At 37.0% G+C, this 16,573-nt stretch overlaps 2 protein-coding genes across 2 annotated transcripts; both read right to left on the reverse strand.

Moving 5' to 3' along the window:
* Positions 1 to 405: 405 nt before the first annotated feature.
* Positions 406 to 7,336, reverse strand: LOC112007089 (protein PHOSPHATE-INDUCED 1). The gene is made up of 3 exons (XM_065782895.1): positions 6,610 to 7,336; positions 838 to 975; positions 406 to 729 (listed from the first exon to the last, which is right to left on the reverse strand). Exons 1-3 carry the CDS (start codon positions 7,249 to 7,251, stop codon positions 553 to 555), a joined length of 957 nt encoding a protein of 318 aa, XP_065638967.1. The 5' UTR covers positions 7,252 to 7,336; the 3' UTR covers positions 406 to 552.
* Positions 7,337 to 11,264: 3,928 nt separating this feature from the next.
* On the reverse strand, positions 11,265 to 13,491 carry LOC112007117 (protein PHOSPHATE-INDUCED 1). The gene is made up of 2 exons (XM_065782903.1): positions 13,371 to 13,491; positions 11,265 to 12,313 (listed from the first exon to the last, which is right to left on the reverse strand). The coding sequence occupies exons 1-2, from the start codon at positions 13,453 to 13,455 to the stop codon at positions 11,412 to 11,414; spliced, it is 987 nt and encodes a 328-aa protein (XP_065638975.1). The 5' UTR covers positions 13,456 to 13,491; the 3' UTR covers positions 11,265 to 11,411.
* Between the last annotated feature and the right edge of the window lie 3,082 nt (positions 13,492 to 16,573).

The following is a 16,573-nucleotide window of genomic DNA, read 5'->3' on the forward strand; positions in this document are numbered from 1 at the left end:
TCTCACCTCCCATGGTTATTCTTCATCCGATTCATCTCAACTCTGTAGTACTTTGATCATTAATTGCAAGTCTCTCCTCTAGTTTTTTGAGGAGACTCACATCCACCTCACCTACTTCGAAAAAAATCAGTACATGGAACTTTTGGCCAAGGAAGAATCTTCTATTAGTGCAAGTTTTATTTTGTATTCACATCCTCCTTTTTATATTTTGTACCAGTTATATGATGATGCTTGGGGTGTTTCCTACCGCAGACTTTGAATTAAATTTCATTTTCACCATAAATAAATAAATAAACAAGAAAAGAAAAGAAGAGAGGACCACAAAGTTTTAGCATAGGATACAAAGGGAAATTTTCTTTTATATGGTAAGAAAAAGGAAGAAGAAGAACCGCAAGTCTGAGCATATGATATAAAAAGCTATAGAATTTTCATTAATTAACCATAATACAATAAATAAATGAATCAAAGAATTAATCTCTTTCTCGAGTCTACTGTCTAATATACTGCACTATACATTAACGTGTGGGCACATTACATGTTCATTCCTCAGACTCAGACTAGAGTTGAACACGTTTGGGTAGATGGGTCCAACAGTGCTGGGACCAAGTATTTCCTTCCATCAGCACCATTTGCATTATAGCTAGCACCAGTCGCAGGGTCCACCAAAAGGTCGCCAGCATAACCAGGGTAAGCGCCCTTGCCATACACACCAGGACAAGCCGATGCAGCCTCTAATGGTGCATCCTTTGGTCCTTGGAAGTAGCCATTTCCAAATGGGTTACCAGCATAACCAGGGTAAGCGCCCTTGCCATACACACCAGGACAAGCCGATGCAGCCTCTAATGGTGCATCCTTTGGTCCTTGGAAGTAGCCATTTCCAAATGGGTTGGTAGTTGTACCAGCTAAGAGACTAGCCAGGTTGATGACCATACCATCCAGACCCACATCGTTGTTGGGGGCAACCAGGGGTGGGCTCTGGGTGTTGAAGTCAGTCCTGCTACTCAAACAGAGCACACAGTGAAAATAGAAGAAGCAGACTCAAATGACTAATTAAATGACTAGTTTCATATTGGAAATGATGTTGTTTAATTAGGTTCATTTTATGATTAATGAGACGGATTGCTTTGGATGATGTATCTGGTGTTGAATCTTCCAGTGAGTCTTCCAGTGCTCTGTTTCCTCATTAAGCTACAGAATTGGTTACTTCAGTGCACAGGGAAGAGGGAAGTTCCAACCATTCAACCACCATAACTGCTTCCAGCTGTCATCCCTTAATTCACGGAGTTGGTTATATTCAGTTATATTAGTTTTGGACTGACCTTGATGTAATTATACTATATAAACAGCTTTGATAGTTGTATGTACATTAAGTCTAAGAAATATAATTTTGACTCAAGTACTCTCTCCAGAAATCTCTCGCTCTCTTTCCATTCTTTCTCTTTCTCATTGTGTTGTTCTTATTTTTCCGCCATTGTTGTGCACTCTAGCAAGCTCAGAATCTTTCATGGTATCAGAGCCAAGATCTATGGCTTCTACAAATCCAACTGACACAGCACAATCTGTGCACACTACACCAACTCCAATTCATACTACCTCCATTCCTTCCACATCATCAACTGTAACCACAACTCCATCACCATTGCTGTTACTATCCAGCATGTCGAATCTGATGTCAATCAAACTTGACTACACCAACTACATTCCATGGAAGCATCAATTAATCACTATACTAGAGGCATATTCCTTAATTGAACATATTGATGGTACTGCTTCAAGGCCATTACCTTTTGTTCTTGATGCTACAGGAAATGCAACATCAGTTGCTAATTCTGAGTTCCAAGCATGGAGAATCAGAGACAAGGCACTCCTTTCTCTGATCAATTCAACCCTTACTCCACAAGTCTTTTCACTTGTGGTTGGTATCACTAGCTCAAGGGAAGTATGGAATACTTTGGAGCAAAGATTCACTTCCACTTCAAGAGCTAATATCTTGAATCTTAAGCTTGAACTTCAAGGGATCAAGAAGGGCAATGAATCTGTGAATTCATTTTTACAGAAGATCAAAATTTCTCGTGACAAACTTCTTGCTGTAGGAGTTCCAGTGGACAATGAAGAACTGATATGCATTGTACTTAGAGGACTTCCTAGAGAATTTGCACATTTCTGCTCTGCAATTCGTACTAGGAGTGATCCAATCACTTATGAGCAACTTGCAATTATGTTGCAAAGTGAGGAACAAGCTATGTCTAATCACACGGATTCAATTTCCAGCTCTCTTGCTATGTTTGCCTCTCATGGTAAACCAGGGAATAATGCAGTATATCAGTCACAGAATCATGGTTTAGGAAGGGGGAGAGGAAGAAACAACAACTTTAGAGGAAGAGGTGGAGGCAGGTTCAGTCATGGTGGAAATCAACAATTTTCACATGGTTCTCAGAGTTCTCAGAGTTCTCATAATTTCCCTCAGAACTCCCACAATTTCTCTCCTCAAGATTTTCATTCTCAGAGTCTTCAGAGTTTTCCCTCTCAGAATACTTCACCTGGTTTCAAACATGAACGACCATCTTGTCAAATTTGTGGCAAATCTGGTCACTCAGCATTAGATTGCTACCACAGGATGAATTTTGCTTACCAAGGCAAGCATCCTCCCACAAAACTTGCTGCTATGGCTAGTGCATCCAATGCTGCCATCACTAGCAACCAAGATCCATGGCTGGCTGACTCTGGCACTTCAGATCATCTCACAGCAAATCTGAACAACCTCTCCATTCAATCTCAGTACAAGGGACCTGAGCAAGTTACAGTTGGAAATGGTCAAGCTTTGCCCATCAACCACATAGGTAATACTACCCTACATACCAAATATCACAAATTTGCTCTTAAAAATGTCCTTCATGTACCAAGAATTGCCATGAACTTACTTTCAGTCCACAAATTCTGTCTTCATAATAACTGCTCTTGTTATTTTGATGCAAACTCCATCAAAATCCAGGATATTCCTACGGGGAGACTCCTTTACAAGGGCTTGAGTGAGAATGGAGTTTATCCAATCTACTCCAAGAATTTCATCAAGCCACCATCCCATTTCAAGTCTGGTTCTCCTCCATGTCAGAATCATCCTTCTTCAATTCCTGTTCCTATTCTTCCTTCAGTTCCTTCAAGCTTTCATGTTAATAGTTCCAATAAGTGGTTAATGTGGCACCACAGGTTAGGACATCCAAGTGATAAAGTACTGAATCTTGCTTTATCTTCCATTGATAATGTTTGTATCTCAAACACTGATAAACCTTTTTCTCATTGTAAGCACTGCTTGAGTGGTAAAATGCATCAATTTTCCTTTCCTATTTCAGATTTTCATGCTTCTAAACCTCTTGAATTGGTGCATTCTGATGTTTGGGGTCCAGCCCCTGTCAAATCCTCTAATGATTTTCAATATTATGTTCTTTTTGTTGATGCTTATTCTAAATTCACCTGGTTATATCTTCTTAGACACAAGTCAGATGTTCTTGAAGTTTTTAAATTCTTTAAAGCATCTGTGGAAAATCAACTTGATTCTAAGCTCAAAATCTTAAGATCAGATAATGGGGGGGAATATACTTCTAATGCTTTTAAGCATTTCTGTGCCTCTAATGGCATTATTCATCAATTTTCTTGTCCCCACACTCCACAACAAAATGGAGCAGCTGAGAGGAAGCATAGACACATAGTGGAATGTGCTCTTACTTTGCTTTCTCATTCTCAGCTGCCTCCAAGTTTCTGGTCCTATGCTGTTTCCACAGCTGTGCATCTCATCAACAGACTTCCTACTCCAACTCTTAACAACTCTACTCCTTGGGAAGTCTTGTTCAAATCTAAACCTGACCTTACACATCTTAGAACTTTTGGTTGCATCTGTTTTCCCTTGCTAAAATCTTACAATGCTCACAAACTCTTACCACATACTTCTCCTTGTCTTTTTCTTGGTTATCCTTCTAATTCAAAAGGCTATATCTGTCAAGACCCTATCACCTCACGGGTCTACATTTCAAGACATGTTCATTTTAATGAAAATGAGTTTCTTTCTTCTCTTCCTTTATCCACTGGTTCATCACCTGAGTCTACTTCCCATTCCAACTCATCCCCTTTCCCTATACACTTTCTACATACACAGTCATCCAATCCTATCTTATCTGACCCAAATATTGCTCACCACCCCCTTCCACACACTTTCCCTGATACATCTACATCTGCACAGTCTTCTACTACACCCTCATCTGCATTACCTCCTGGTGCTTCTGCATCAGCACTGCCTTCTGTTGCATCTACATCTGTACAGCCTACTTCCAATACCTCCCCTTCCCCTATACCCTCACCCCACATTAGCCAGCCCACTATTTCTCCTGTGCCTAATCAGGTTCCTAGTATTGTGAATGCTCATCCCATGGTCACAAGATCAAAGGCTGGCATTTTCAAGCCAAAAGCACTTGCTGTCTTGACTGATTCAGTACAAGGTGCACCATCCATGAAGGTCCAATCTGCTTCCAAGCCAGATTACTCTATCACTGAACCTCCCTCCTATAGAATAGCAGCTAAATATCCCCAATGGTGTTCTGCCATGGCTGCTGAGTTTGATGCTCTTCAAAGACAAGGTACTTGGGTTCTGGTTCCACCTTCTCCATCCCAGAATGTAGTGGGATGTAAGTGGGTGTTCAAACTCAAAAGAAACAGTGATGGCTCTATTAATAGGTATAAAGCCAGACTTGTTGCCAAGGGGTTTCATCAGCAATTTGGAATTGACTTTGAGGAAACTTTTAGTCCTGTTATAAAGCCTCCCACTGTGAGGATTATACTTTCTCTTGCTGTTCAATTTAATTGGCCACTGAGACAACTTGATGTAAGCAATGCTTTTTTGCATGGTTTTCTTAGAGAAGAGGTTTTCATGGTTCAACCACCAGGGTATGTTGATTCAGCTCATCCTCATCATGTATGCAAGCTCCTTAAGTCTCTTTATGGACTTAAACAAGCCCCTCGTGCTTGGTTTGAGAGGTTCTCCACTGAATTATTGCATCTGGGATTTCAAGCTTCACTCTCAGACTCCTCTTTATTCATTCTCAGACAAGGCTCCTTGGTGGTGTATCTTTTAGTCTATGTTGATGACATTGTCCTGACTGGTAATAATCCTCAGTTCTTATCTTCTCTGATTTCCCAACTCAGTTCAGCCTTTGAGCTTAAAGACTTAGGGCCTCTTCATTACTTCCTTGGACTGCAGATTACCAGATCTTCTAAAGGTCTATTTCTGACTCAAACTAAGTATGCACAGGATTTGCTTCTTAAGGCTAATATGCATACTTCCAAACCTGCACGTACCCCATCTGCTCCTAACACAAGATTGACCCCTACTGATGGCTCCTTGCTCTCCAATCCTCATGAATTTCGAAGTTTAGTTGGGTCTCTTCACTATTTGACATTTACAAGGCCTGATCTTAGCTTTGCAGTCCAGCAGGTGTGTCAATTCATGTCTCATCCTACTGATGCTCATTTAATTGCTGCCAAGAGAATTCTTCGATATGTCAATGGTACTTTGAAGTTTGGCATCTTTCTTCAACCTGGCCCTTTCTCCTTGTCTGCTTTCTCTGATTCAGACTGGGCAGGAGATCCATTTGACAGACACTCCATTACTGGTTATATCGTGTATCTTGGATATAATCCTATTACTTGGAGTGCCAAGAAACAAGATACTGTATCTCGTTCCTCCACTGAGTCAGAATATAGAGCCTTAGCAACCACTGCTGCTGAACTTTATTGGCTTCGCCAAGTTTTGAAGGACCTTGGTATCTACCTTCCTGTTCCTCCCAAGCTCTGGTGTGACAATGTTTCAGCTCTTGCTATTGCCTCTAATCCAGTTTTCCATGCCCGTACCAAACATATAGAGGTTGATTATCATTTCGTTCGTGAGAAGGTCCTGCGTCGTGATCTTCAAATCAAGTACATTGCCACTGGTGATCAGCTTGCTGATGTCTTTACCAAGAGTCTCTCCACCTCTCGTTTTGGTTTTCTTCGCTCCAAAATCATGGTGTCACTTGACCCCATGGTTTTGAGGGGGGATGTTGAAGTCAGTCCTGCTACTCAAACAGAGCACACAGTGAAAATAGAAGAAGCAGACTCAAATGACTAATTAAATGACTAGTTTCATATTGGAAATGATGTTGTTTAATTAGGTTCATTTTATGATTAATGAGACGGATTGCTTTGGATGATGTATCTGGTGTTGAATCTTCCAGTGAGTCTTCCAGTGCTCTGTTTCCTCATTAAGCTACAGAATTGGTTACTTCAGTGCACAGGGAAGAGGGAAGTTCCAACCATTCAACCACCATAACTGCTTCCAGCTGTCATCCCTTAATTCACGGAGTTGGTTATATTCAGTTATATTAGTTTTGGACTGACCTTGATGTAATTATACTATATAAACAGCTTTGATGGTTGTATGTACATTAAGTCTAAGAAATATAATTTTGACTCAAGTACTCTCTCCAGAAATCTCTCGCTCTCTTTCCATTCTTTCTCTTTCTCATTGTGTTGTTCTTATTTTTCCGCCATTGTTGTGCACTCTAGCAAGCTCAGAATCTTTCACTGGGGTCCATAGATGGGCTGGTGGAATGGCCACGCGCATTGGCCTGGGCATTGAGTCTCCGAATTGCCAACCCAAATGTAAGCAAACTTGTAGCTTTTGCCCTGAACAGATTCACCCTTTAGAGATCCATGGGTTCCACACTTGCTCATACAAAAGCCTTCAACTGCCACATCATTTGACGTCAAAACCACGTTGATAGCATTTTTTTGGGCACCCTTTGATGCCAACTGTTCTATTTGCTGATTTGAGAGTGATTTGCCTAAGGAGTAAGTCTCATCAATGATCTGTGTACCCATTGAGAGACCAAGAGTGGAGGGCTTCTTAGAGTTGACTAGGTGGTAGTATTTTTCTGTGGTTTTCCACCAGGTGGCAACAGATGGTTGAGCTTTTGTGGGTGTGGAAGTAGAAAGAGAGGCAATGAAATCTGAGATAATAGCTCTTTGAGAGGGCTTGAATTTGCCATACCAGATGAGATTAATGGAGATTTTTCCAGTGAGAAGAGGACCATTATGGTATTCGAAGAGTAAAGGTTGTTGGGTTTCAGCTGAATCAGCGAGTCTCCTTGCTGCCAAGTTGAAATGGAAGAAAGAGAATACAAGAACTAGCTGTAGTAATAGATGTGTGGAAACTAAAGAAGCCATGATGAATTTTGGAGCTGTTTAGTAAGTAGTAAAGATTAGCAGTTGAGAAAGTAAATGAAGCTGAGAATACAATGTGGAACTGGGATTGCTGAGAAGAAGAATTGTGAGAAGATATATATAGTGCCCAAAAGTGTGGGTGAGAAACTACACGGTAGGTGACTCGCTCAAGGAATTTGAGTAGTGGCAGTGAGATGCCAGCATGATAATTGATTAACCGCGTTGTTTTTTAATTACTTTGTGTGCGTCCTCTTTTTCTAGCCTCGCTTTCAAGTTTCAGCCGAATCCACTTTCAAGTCAATATCGTAAACAGGGGGTAGCCAGCCATGCGACTGAATGGTAAAGATTTAGTGCTTCTGGTCTAGACTTATATGAGGAAGGAATGAATTGAACGTCCTACGAGGGTTCATGTTAATCTACATATAGGATATAAGTCTAATGATACTCTACCCTCTTCTTTTTATATCCTTTTTTGACATTCATTTTTATATTTTTTCCACTTTTTAAAATGTGAATGTTTTTCTCTTCAATTATAGATATTTATGTGATATAATGGACGTAAAAGAGTATATGATGATGAATTTGGTTTACTTCCAGTATTTTTTTAATTAAAATCTCCTTTTGTTTTAATGAGTATCAGAGGTAAACCAAACTTTATGATGATATGTTTTCCATGATATATATTAAAACTTTTTTTCCTTTTTTTTTTTTTTTAATTTTACAAAATTGTATTTTAAACTTTGGGATTTCAGAAGGCAACAAATTAAATGTTTATCTCATATTAAATCTTAATTACAATTACATTGCAATTCCAAATATATAAGCTTCACTGCATCTTAGGGCCCTAGGGGTGAGATTATTACTATTCTCTGTATGTTTCAGAGTAAAATATTTTTAGATGTAAAATATTTATTTTATAGTGTTTGGAAATGTATTGGAAATTACTCAAGTTCTAGTGTTTCTACATTGTAAAATGAAGAAAAAAAAAATCTTCAATAAGAAACAACGCAAACTCAAAATTCTCACCAACTTAAACTAAAATTCTCCAATTTTAATTATTAAAAAAAAAAAGAAAAAAGAAAAAAAGAAAACACAACCATGAATCAAACCCAAACTCAAATTAGCTCCCAAAAAAATACCAGCCCAAGCACAGATTTGCAAAAAAAAAAAAAAAACCCAAATATGCCAATAAACCCAAATCTGCCAAAAACCCAAATCATAAAAGAACCTTGAAATTGGAGATCAAATAGTTTTTTTTTTTTTTTTGGCATACAATTAATTGAGCTGTGGAAGTATTGAACGTTGAATGGTCTCTATGCTGGTAAAGCCTTAGAAGATCACAAAATGATGTTGAGTTTCCACCATCTTCTTCTATCTTGGAGAAAATACTGCGCTAGGTGTTGCTGAAGAAGGTGGAGCTGTTAATGGTGGGACCGTGGGAGAGAGGGATCAAAGGGGGCTAGGTTGTGCAGAGAAAATTGAGTGGGAGAAGAGCATGAGAGGGAGAGAGTATGAGAGGGATATCAAGACTAAAGGGAGCAGTAAATGTAAAATATTTTACCAAAATTTCAAGTGTAAAATATTTTACACAAATTTGCTTAAGTTGATTTGGTTGACTGAAAATATTTTACTTTTGACCAAATATTTTACTGCAAAACAAACACTGTAAAATGTGAAAATATTTTTTTTTAAATGTGAAAATATTTTTTTGAAAATATTTTACGTCGAAACAAACGAAGCATTAGAGGTGAGATTATTAGTTAAGTGGTGAATTTGTTTACAAGTCATGTCTTGGACTTAATTATCAAATAATGTTTCCATTCACAGGCACACAAAGGCTTTAATTTTGCAATTGCTGATCTAGATCATCTTAGTTTTGCATTAAAAGAGAGTTACTTTGTAATTTTGTTTAATTTCCACTACGTGATTTCTTAGTTTTTCAATTACACCTACAAAAATTGGAACAAACGACGTTGATCGCTTTGGTGTGTGCATTTTTGGTTCGTGGATTCAATTGAATTTGGGTTTTCCCACTTTAATGAAATCCATCTCTGTAGTGGTTCTTATTTGACTAAAGGATTTTTTAATGATGGTAAAGCTGTGTAATTCTAGGATATTTTACGTAACAAGCATAGTGGTGATTGGTAAATGGAAGTTCCGTTCTTGGTTTTGGAGCATTAGAGCTAAAAATTGTAATTTGACACAGTAAGAAACTTTCATCAAAGCTTGCTCTAAAAAAATTTAATTTTTTAGACCACTCCACTCATTTCTTCTATGATGGTTCATTAGAATAATTCAATGTGTTGTTGGATGTGTGTGATTTTTTTTTTTTTTTTTGTCATTTATTATTGGTTTTCCATTGCATAAATTTGCAAACCATATGAGATGGTTCTCTCCAGATGCTAATGGTATTACTATGATGCTTTAAAAAATATATATTTTTATTATTATTTTGGATATAGATAGTTAAAAGTGGAAGAGTTGAATCTTCAATGTTTTTGTTGGAAACTCTAATACGTGTTAATTAAGTTACAAGGTTCTTGGTACTTGGCTACAAAAGAACAATTCAATAATTTAAGAGCACTTATTGGAGTCCTAAATAAATTGGTTTAAGGCCTCGTGATAGCGATAGAGAGTAATACTAGGGTTTCTTGGCCTTAATTTTTCAAAATTAGATTTATTTAGTTCATAAAAAAGTTACATTTTTCCAAAAACATCTTCCTCAAGTCAATTTCAATCTGATCAAACCCTAAACCAACCTTGAGTTTTAGAATTCCAACATCATTAGAGAATTGGGGCTCGAGTCATAAGAGGTATAAAATGTGGTGTCAACAACTGATTTATTGCATCATCAATTCTATGAGTATCCAATGAGCAATAAATATATACTGTCATACAGGATATCCATGACTCATTTTACTACTAGATGGACTTCATTTTGTAACAGCTTAGGAATCATTCCCATCTTAGAAATCTTGGACCTTGTTGTCGCCCAAGGATTAGCATATGGAGTAGATTCTTAGCTTGTTTTATGTAAAAACATTCCCCAAATGCTTCATTATTTTCGTTTTGTGTTCTCAAGCTCGATCAACAAAATCAACTCGAACAAAGTTTTTTTTTTTTTTTTTTTAATATTAAAATAACTCAAAACTAGACCAATCATAATTTCATGACCTTGTTCTAAACCACTATTCACTATAATATATATTGTGTTTGCCTTTGAATTGAGTTAGAATTCATTGTATATCAATATATTAAAAATGACCACAAAGAAGATCGACCTCTTCTTCTCCTTACCTATCAAAGATATGAGTGCTCACCATGATAGCATCCCCATTAGTCGATAACTCCCTCTCATGGGCTTCTTCAAACTAATCAAGGATGGTTTTGTATGTGGCAATCCCTTAGTATAGCTAATGCTGGTGGGCTTATTTGGGCTAGCAATTGCAAGGGCTCTTGGATTGGGAGTTTTTCAAAAAGTATTGGCCACAACCACTCCATGGCTGCTAAGGGGTCTTCGTAATGGTTTTGACTTGGTTTGAAATCTTAACATTAGAATGCTCTACATCTAGATTAATGCAAAAGTAGTGGTCCCTTCTCACCTTCCATGGTTATTCTTCATCCAATTCATCTCTCCTATGTAGTACGTTGATCATTAATTGCAGGTCACTCTTCCAGTTTTTTGAGGAGACTCACGTCCACCTCACCTAATTCGAAAAAAAATCAATACACGGACCTTTTGGCCAAGAAGGATCTTCTATTAGTGCAAGTTTTATTTTGTATTCACATCCTCCTTTTTATATTTTGTACCAGTTATATGATGATGCTTGGGATGTTTCCTAACGTAGACTTTGAATTAAATTTCCTTTGCACCAAATAAATAAATAAATAAATAAAAAAGAAGAAGAAGAAAAGAAAAGAGGAGAGGACCACAAAGTTTAAGCATAGGATACAAAGGGCAATTTTCTTTTATATGGTAAGAAAAAGGAAGAAGAAGAACCGCAAGTTTGAGCATATGATATAAAAAGTTATAGAATTTTCATTAATTAACCATAACACAATAAATAAATGAATCAAAGAATAAATCTCTTTCTCGAATCTATTGTCTAATATACTGCACTATACATTAACGTGTGGGCACATTACATGCTCATTCCTCAGACTCATACTAGAATTGAACATGTTTGGGTAGATGGGTCAAAGAGTGCTGGGACCAAGTATTTCCTTCCATTAGCACCATTTGCATTATAGCTAGCACCAGTCGCAGGGTCCACCAAAAGGTCCCCAGCATAACCAGGGTAAGCCCCCTTGCCATACACACCAGGACAAGCAGATGCAGCCTCTAATGGTGCATCCTTTGGTCCTTGGAAGTAGCCATTTCCAAATGGGTTTGTAGTTGTACCAGCCAAGAGGCTAGCCAGGTTGATGACCATACCATCCAGACCCACATCATTGTTGGGGGCAACCAAGGGTGGGCTCTGGGGCCCATAGATGGGCTGGTGGAATGGCCACGCGCATTGGCCTGGGCATTGAGTCTCCGAATTGCCAACCCAAATGTAAGCAAATTTGTTGCTTTTGCCTTGAACAGATGCACCCGTTAGAGATCCATGGGTTCCACACTTGCTCATACAAAAGCCTTCAACTGCCACATCATTTGATGTCAGAACTATGTTGATGGCATTTGCTTGGGCACCTTTCGATGCCAACTGTTCTATTTGCTGATTTGAGAGTGATTTGCCTAAGGAGTAAGTCTCGTCAATGATCTGGGTACCCATTGAGAGTACAAGAGTGGAGGGCTTCTTTGAGTTGCTGAGCTGGTAGTATTTATCAGTGGTTTTCCACCAGGTTGCAACAGAGGGTTGGGCTTTTGTGGGTGTGGAAGTAGAAAGGGAGGCAATGAAATCTGAGATAATAGCTCTTTGAGAGGGCTTGAATTTGCCATACCAGATGAGATTAATGGAGATTTTTCCAGTGAGAAGAGGACCATTATGGTATTGGAAGAGTAAAGGTTGTTGGGTTTCAGCTGAATCAGCAAGTCTCCTTGCTGCCAAGTTGAAATGGAAGAAAGAGAATACTAGAACTAGCTGTAGTAATAGATGTGTGGAAACTAAAGAAGCCATGATGAATTTTTGAGCTATTTAGTAAGTACTAAAGATTAGAAGTTGAGAACTAATTGAGAAAGTAAAAGAAGCTGAGAATACAATTTGGATCTAGGATTGCGGAGATGAAGAAATGTAAGTAGATATATATAGTGCCCAAAAAGTGTGGGTGAGAAACTACACGGAAGGGGTTCAAGGGATTGAGTAGTGGCAGTGAGATGCCAGAGTGACAACGCGTTGTTTTTTAATCAAATTTGTGCGCAACCTCTTTTTTTTTGCTTCGCTTTAAAGTTTCAGCCGAATCCACTTACTAGTCAATAACATCCAGTCTCTCAAATTTTTTATTTTATTTTTAAAAAGTCAATAACATAACAGGTGTAGCCCAACTAAGGGGAATAGGACAATTTAGACCGTGAAATGAGGATGGGAGAGCACACAAAATTTAGTGCTTCTGGCCAAGACTTATATGAGGAAGGAATGGATTAAACGTCCTAATATTGTGCATGTTATTTTAGATATATTACATATGGCCGACTTTTTTCTTCATTTCTATAGTTTTTTTTTTTTTTTTTTTTTTAAATCTTTAATTTATACGTAACAGTGGTTTCAAAAGTAATTAATTAAATAATGAGATTTACTTATTTGATGTCAGAACTATGTTGATGGCATTTGCTTGGGCACCTTTTGATGCCAACTGTTCTATTTGCTGATTTGAGAGTGATTTGCCTAAGGAGTAAGTCTCGTCAATGATCTGGGTACCAATTGAGAGTACAAGAGTGGAGGGCTTCTTTGAGTTGCTGGGCTGGTAGTATTTATCAGTGGTTTTCCACCAGGTTGCAACAGAGGGTTGGGCTTTTGTGGGTGTGGAAGTAGAAAGGGAGGCAATGAAATCTGAGATAATAGCTCTTTGAGAGGGCTTGAATTTGCCATACCAGATGAGATTAATGGAGATTTTTCCAGTGAGAAGAGGACCATTGTGGTATTGGAAGAGTAAAGGTTGTTGGGTTTCAGCTGAATCAGCAAGTCTCCTTGCTGCCAAGTTGAAACGGAAGAAAGAGAATACTAGAACTAGCTGTAGTAATAGATGCGTGGAAACTAAAGAAGCCATGATGAATTTTTGAGCTGTTTAGTAAGTACTAAAGATTAGAAGTTGAGAACCAGTGGCGGCTCTAGAAATTTTGTTTAGGGGGGTCATTAAGAAATTTAAATTAATAAAAATAGAAATTGAATATATTAAGTTATAGACCAAAATTTTTTTTTTTGAATTTTCACAATTTCATTCTACAAGTTTTGAAATTTTGAATTGTTACACGATAGTTCATTATGAGTATTTATTGCCAATATGGGCAGCTATGACCATTTTATTTTGTTAAGTTTGTCTAAATTTTTATTTTTATCCAGTTAATATTATATATTTGTCATTGTTTTTATAAAAATATTTAAATTAAATGACTAAACTCAACTCATTGGCTCTACATTAATTATTGATGCACACAATCACACTAATTTATATATAAAATAATTCATTACGTGTTTACTTAACCAATCAAATACTTGAATAATCATTAACTTTGCAATTTTTTTTCTTGAATTTTTCTAACTTTATGACAAAAAGTTATTATAACATGATAACTATACACACTTATGTAACAAATCATCTCTATTTTCTAATTATCAAATTATATAAAGTTATATTATATTTATATTTTACACACAAACATCAATGTACATGTCATTATTCACACAAATGACATTATATAAAAAATAAAAAAAAAAGTAATACACAAAATCAATATTAGACGCACTTATACACACATAATAAAAAATTTATAATAAAGAATGACACTTACAATTCACAAAAATTTACTCTTATTTTAGAGTTAGAAATAATTATAATAAGGGTGCATAAGATTTAAGTCAGGGTGTGCAAAAATATTTTTAAGAAAAAATTTATGTATTAAACTAACAAAAAAAAATATTATATATATATATATATTTTATTTGAAGTCAGGGGGTTCATTTGAACCCCCTGACCAAAGGGTAACGCCGCCCCTGTTGAGAACTAATTGAGAAAGTAAAAGAAGCTGAGAATACAATGTGGATCTAGGATTGCGGAGATGAAGAAATGTGAGTAGATATATATAGCGCCCAAAAAGTGTGGTGAGAAACTACACGGAAGGGGTTCAAGGGATTGAGTAGTGGCAGTGAGATGCCAGAGTGACAACGCGTTGTTTTTTAATCAAATTTGTGCGCAACCTCTTTTTTTTTGCTTCGCTTTAAAGTTTCAGCCGAATCCACTTATTAGTCAATAACATCCAGTCTCTCAAATATTTTATTTTATTTTTAAAAAGTCAATAACATATCAGGTGTAGCCCAACTAAGGGGAATAGGACAATTTAGACCGTGAAATAAGGATGGGAGAGCACACAAAATTTGGTGCGTCTGGCCAAGACTTATATGAGGAAGGAATGGATTAAACGTCCTAATATTGTGCATGTTATTTTAGATATATTATATATGGCCAACTTTTTTCTTCATTTCTATAGTTTTTATTTATTTTTAAATCTTTAATTTATACGTAACAGTGGTTTCAAAAGTAATTAATTAAATAATGAGATTTACTTTCCAAAAAAGAAATTAAACAATGAGATTTCAAAAATTAATAAATTAAATCCTCTTATAGTTTCTTTTGGTAAAATAAGAAATAGGTTATATATATCAAATGAGTCTCTAAATATTTGTTATATGATACGGGATATCCTTAATACATCTCAAAAATCATAGACCTTGTTGTCACTAAATTAGCGGCAGAGCCAGTAATTTATTTTTAGGAGGATCATATATAATTTTTTAAACAATTACTAAATACATATTAATTTATTTTAATGAACACTAAATACATATTAATATAGTAGTGTAGGGACTGGGTTTGGGCACTTCTACTACTGGATGAATTAACTCAGGCCCAACTAGCCCAATACAATAAATTTGTAGAAAATGAGTTTAAGAACTAGGTCTTAGTGAGGGTTACAATAACTAGACACAGTTATAGGCTGATTTGAATGATAATGATGTGGACTAAAGTATGAAATTTTGTCCTCAGCCCTCACCTGAGGAAGTTGTAGTTCTTATTATTTCTTCAGTGCTCTGTTACAAAAGTTTTAGAGACGATACAAATGGCTACTATGTTTTTCTGTTTCTAAATTCTCGATCCCCCCTTTCATGGAGGATTTCCTACATTATATATCCTCTTTCGGTTGATCTTAGCCCCACATTTGTTGATCATATAGATCACTACTTGAGTGCTTGTCGTCTCATCAGCTGCCTTACCAAACCTTCTGTGAGTTGCAGTGACCAAGGCAGCACTGTTCAGGGGGTTATTTCTTCATTAATGCGGCCAGAATGTTAATTGTGGGCATTTAATTCGGAGGTGACAGTTTCTCCTTGAATTGCTCCTCCACTATGCTCCCATGGCTAACTCATTGCACTTGTCTTTTTTCTTAGGTGGCTGCCTTTGATGGCGTGCCGCTTTTCCTTCTATGATCTCGATTTGCCGAGAATAGGATTGTCCTCGGCAATGGCTTCTAGTAATTTGGATCTTCTTCGTTCATCCTCGAACATTGCTTCTTCCTCGGTGTGGGCCTTGGGCTTGATATAAAATGGGTCGGGGTTGCCAAATTCTTTGACCCCACAAGTAGTATATTTTAATTAATTACATTTATAATGTATGATATATAATATATTGATTATAATAAAGTTGTGATTTACAACTATGTTTTATATTGGCTTTATTTCATAACAAAAAGTGTTGTAATTGCTTTAATTTTGTTTCTTGTATTTTGTGGGATTTTATTGTATTGGGTTTAGTATCAAGTTGGTGAAGACTTAAGCTTAAGTGAAGAATCAGTGGATTTTGCGAGAAGCTTACAAGAAGCTAACCCGCGAAAGAGCCATGTGAGAAGCACGTGACTAGAAGTTGAAGAGTCGTGCCAGGTTGTCAATTTCGCGAGTATCTCGCGGGTAAGGCCTTCCCGCGAGGTAGTCGCTAAACATTCTGCCTAGAGAATTTTAAAGAGTGACTTTCTTACCCTTCACCCATACTATATATACTCTCATTACCCACAAATGTATGAGAGGCCAATTCAAAGAAAAAAAACCCTAGATAAGTTTTCAACANTTCCTCTTCATAACACATCAGCATGTTATCTTGTATTTACATCTTTCTT

The sequence above is a fragment of the Quercus suber genome, unplaced genomic scaffold (genome assembly GCF_002906115.3).
Source record: "Quercus suber isolate HL8 unplaced genomic scaffold, Cork oak 2.0 scaffold_16, whole genome shotgun sequence".
NCBI lineage: Eukaryota > Viridiplantae > Streptophyta > Magnoliopsida > Fagales > Fagaceae > Quercus > Quercus suber.

Excerpts from the sequence above, each read along its gene's own strand:
- LOC112007117 (XM_065782903.1), bottom strand. The coding sequence starts at position 13,455 with ATGGCTTCTTTAGTTTCCACGCATCTATTACTACAGCTAGTTCTAGTA. Across the intron at positions 12,314-13,370 it reads CAACTTGGCAGCAAGGAGAC|TCTTCCATTTCAACTTGGCA; the intron begins TTGCTGATTCAG and ends TAGTATTCTCTT.
- LOC112007089 (XM_065782895.1), bottom strand. The coding sequence starts at position 7,251 with ATGGCTTCTTTAGTTTCCACACATCTATTACTACAGCTAGTTCTTGTA. Across the intron at positions 976-6,609 it reads AGCCCATCTATGGACCCCAG|AGCCCACCCCTGGTTGCCCC; the intron begins TGAAAGATTCTG and ends TTCAACACCCAG. Across the intron at positions 730-837 it reads CAAAGGATGCACCATTAGAG|GCTGCATCGGCTTGTCCTGG; the intron begins GCTGCATCGGCT and ends GCACCATTAGAG.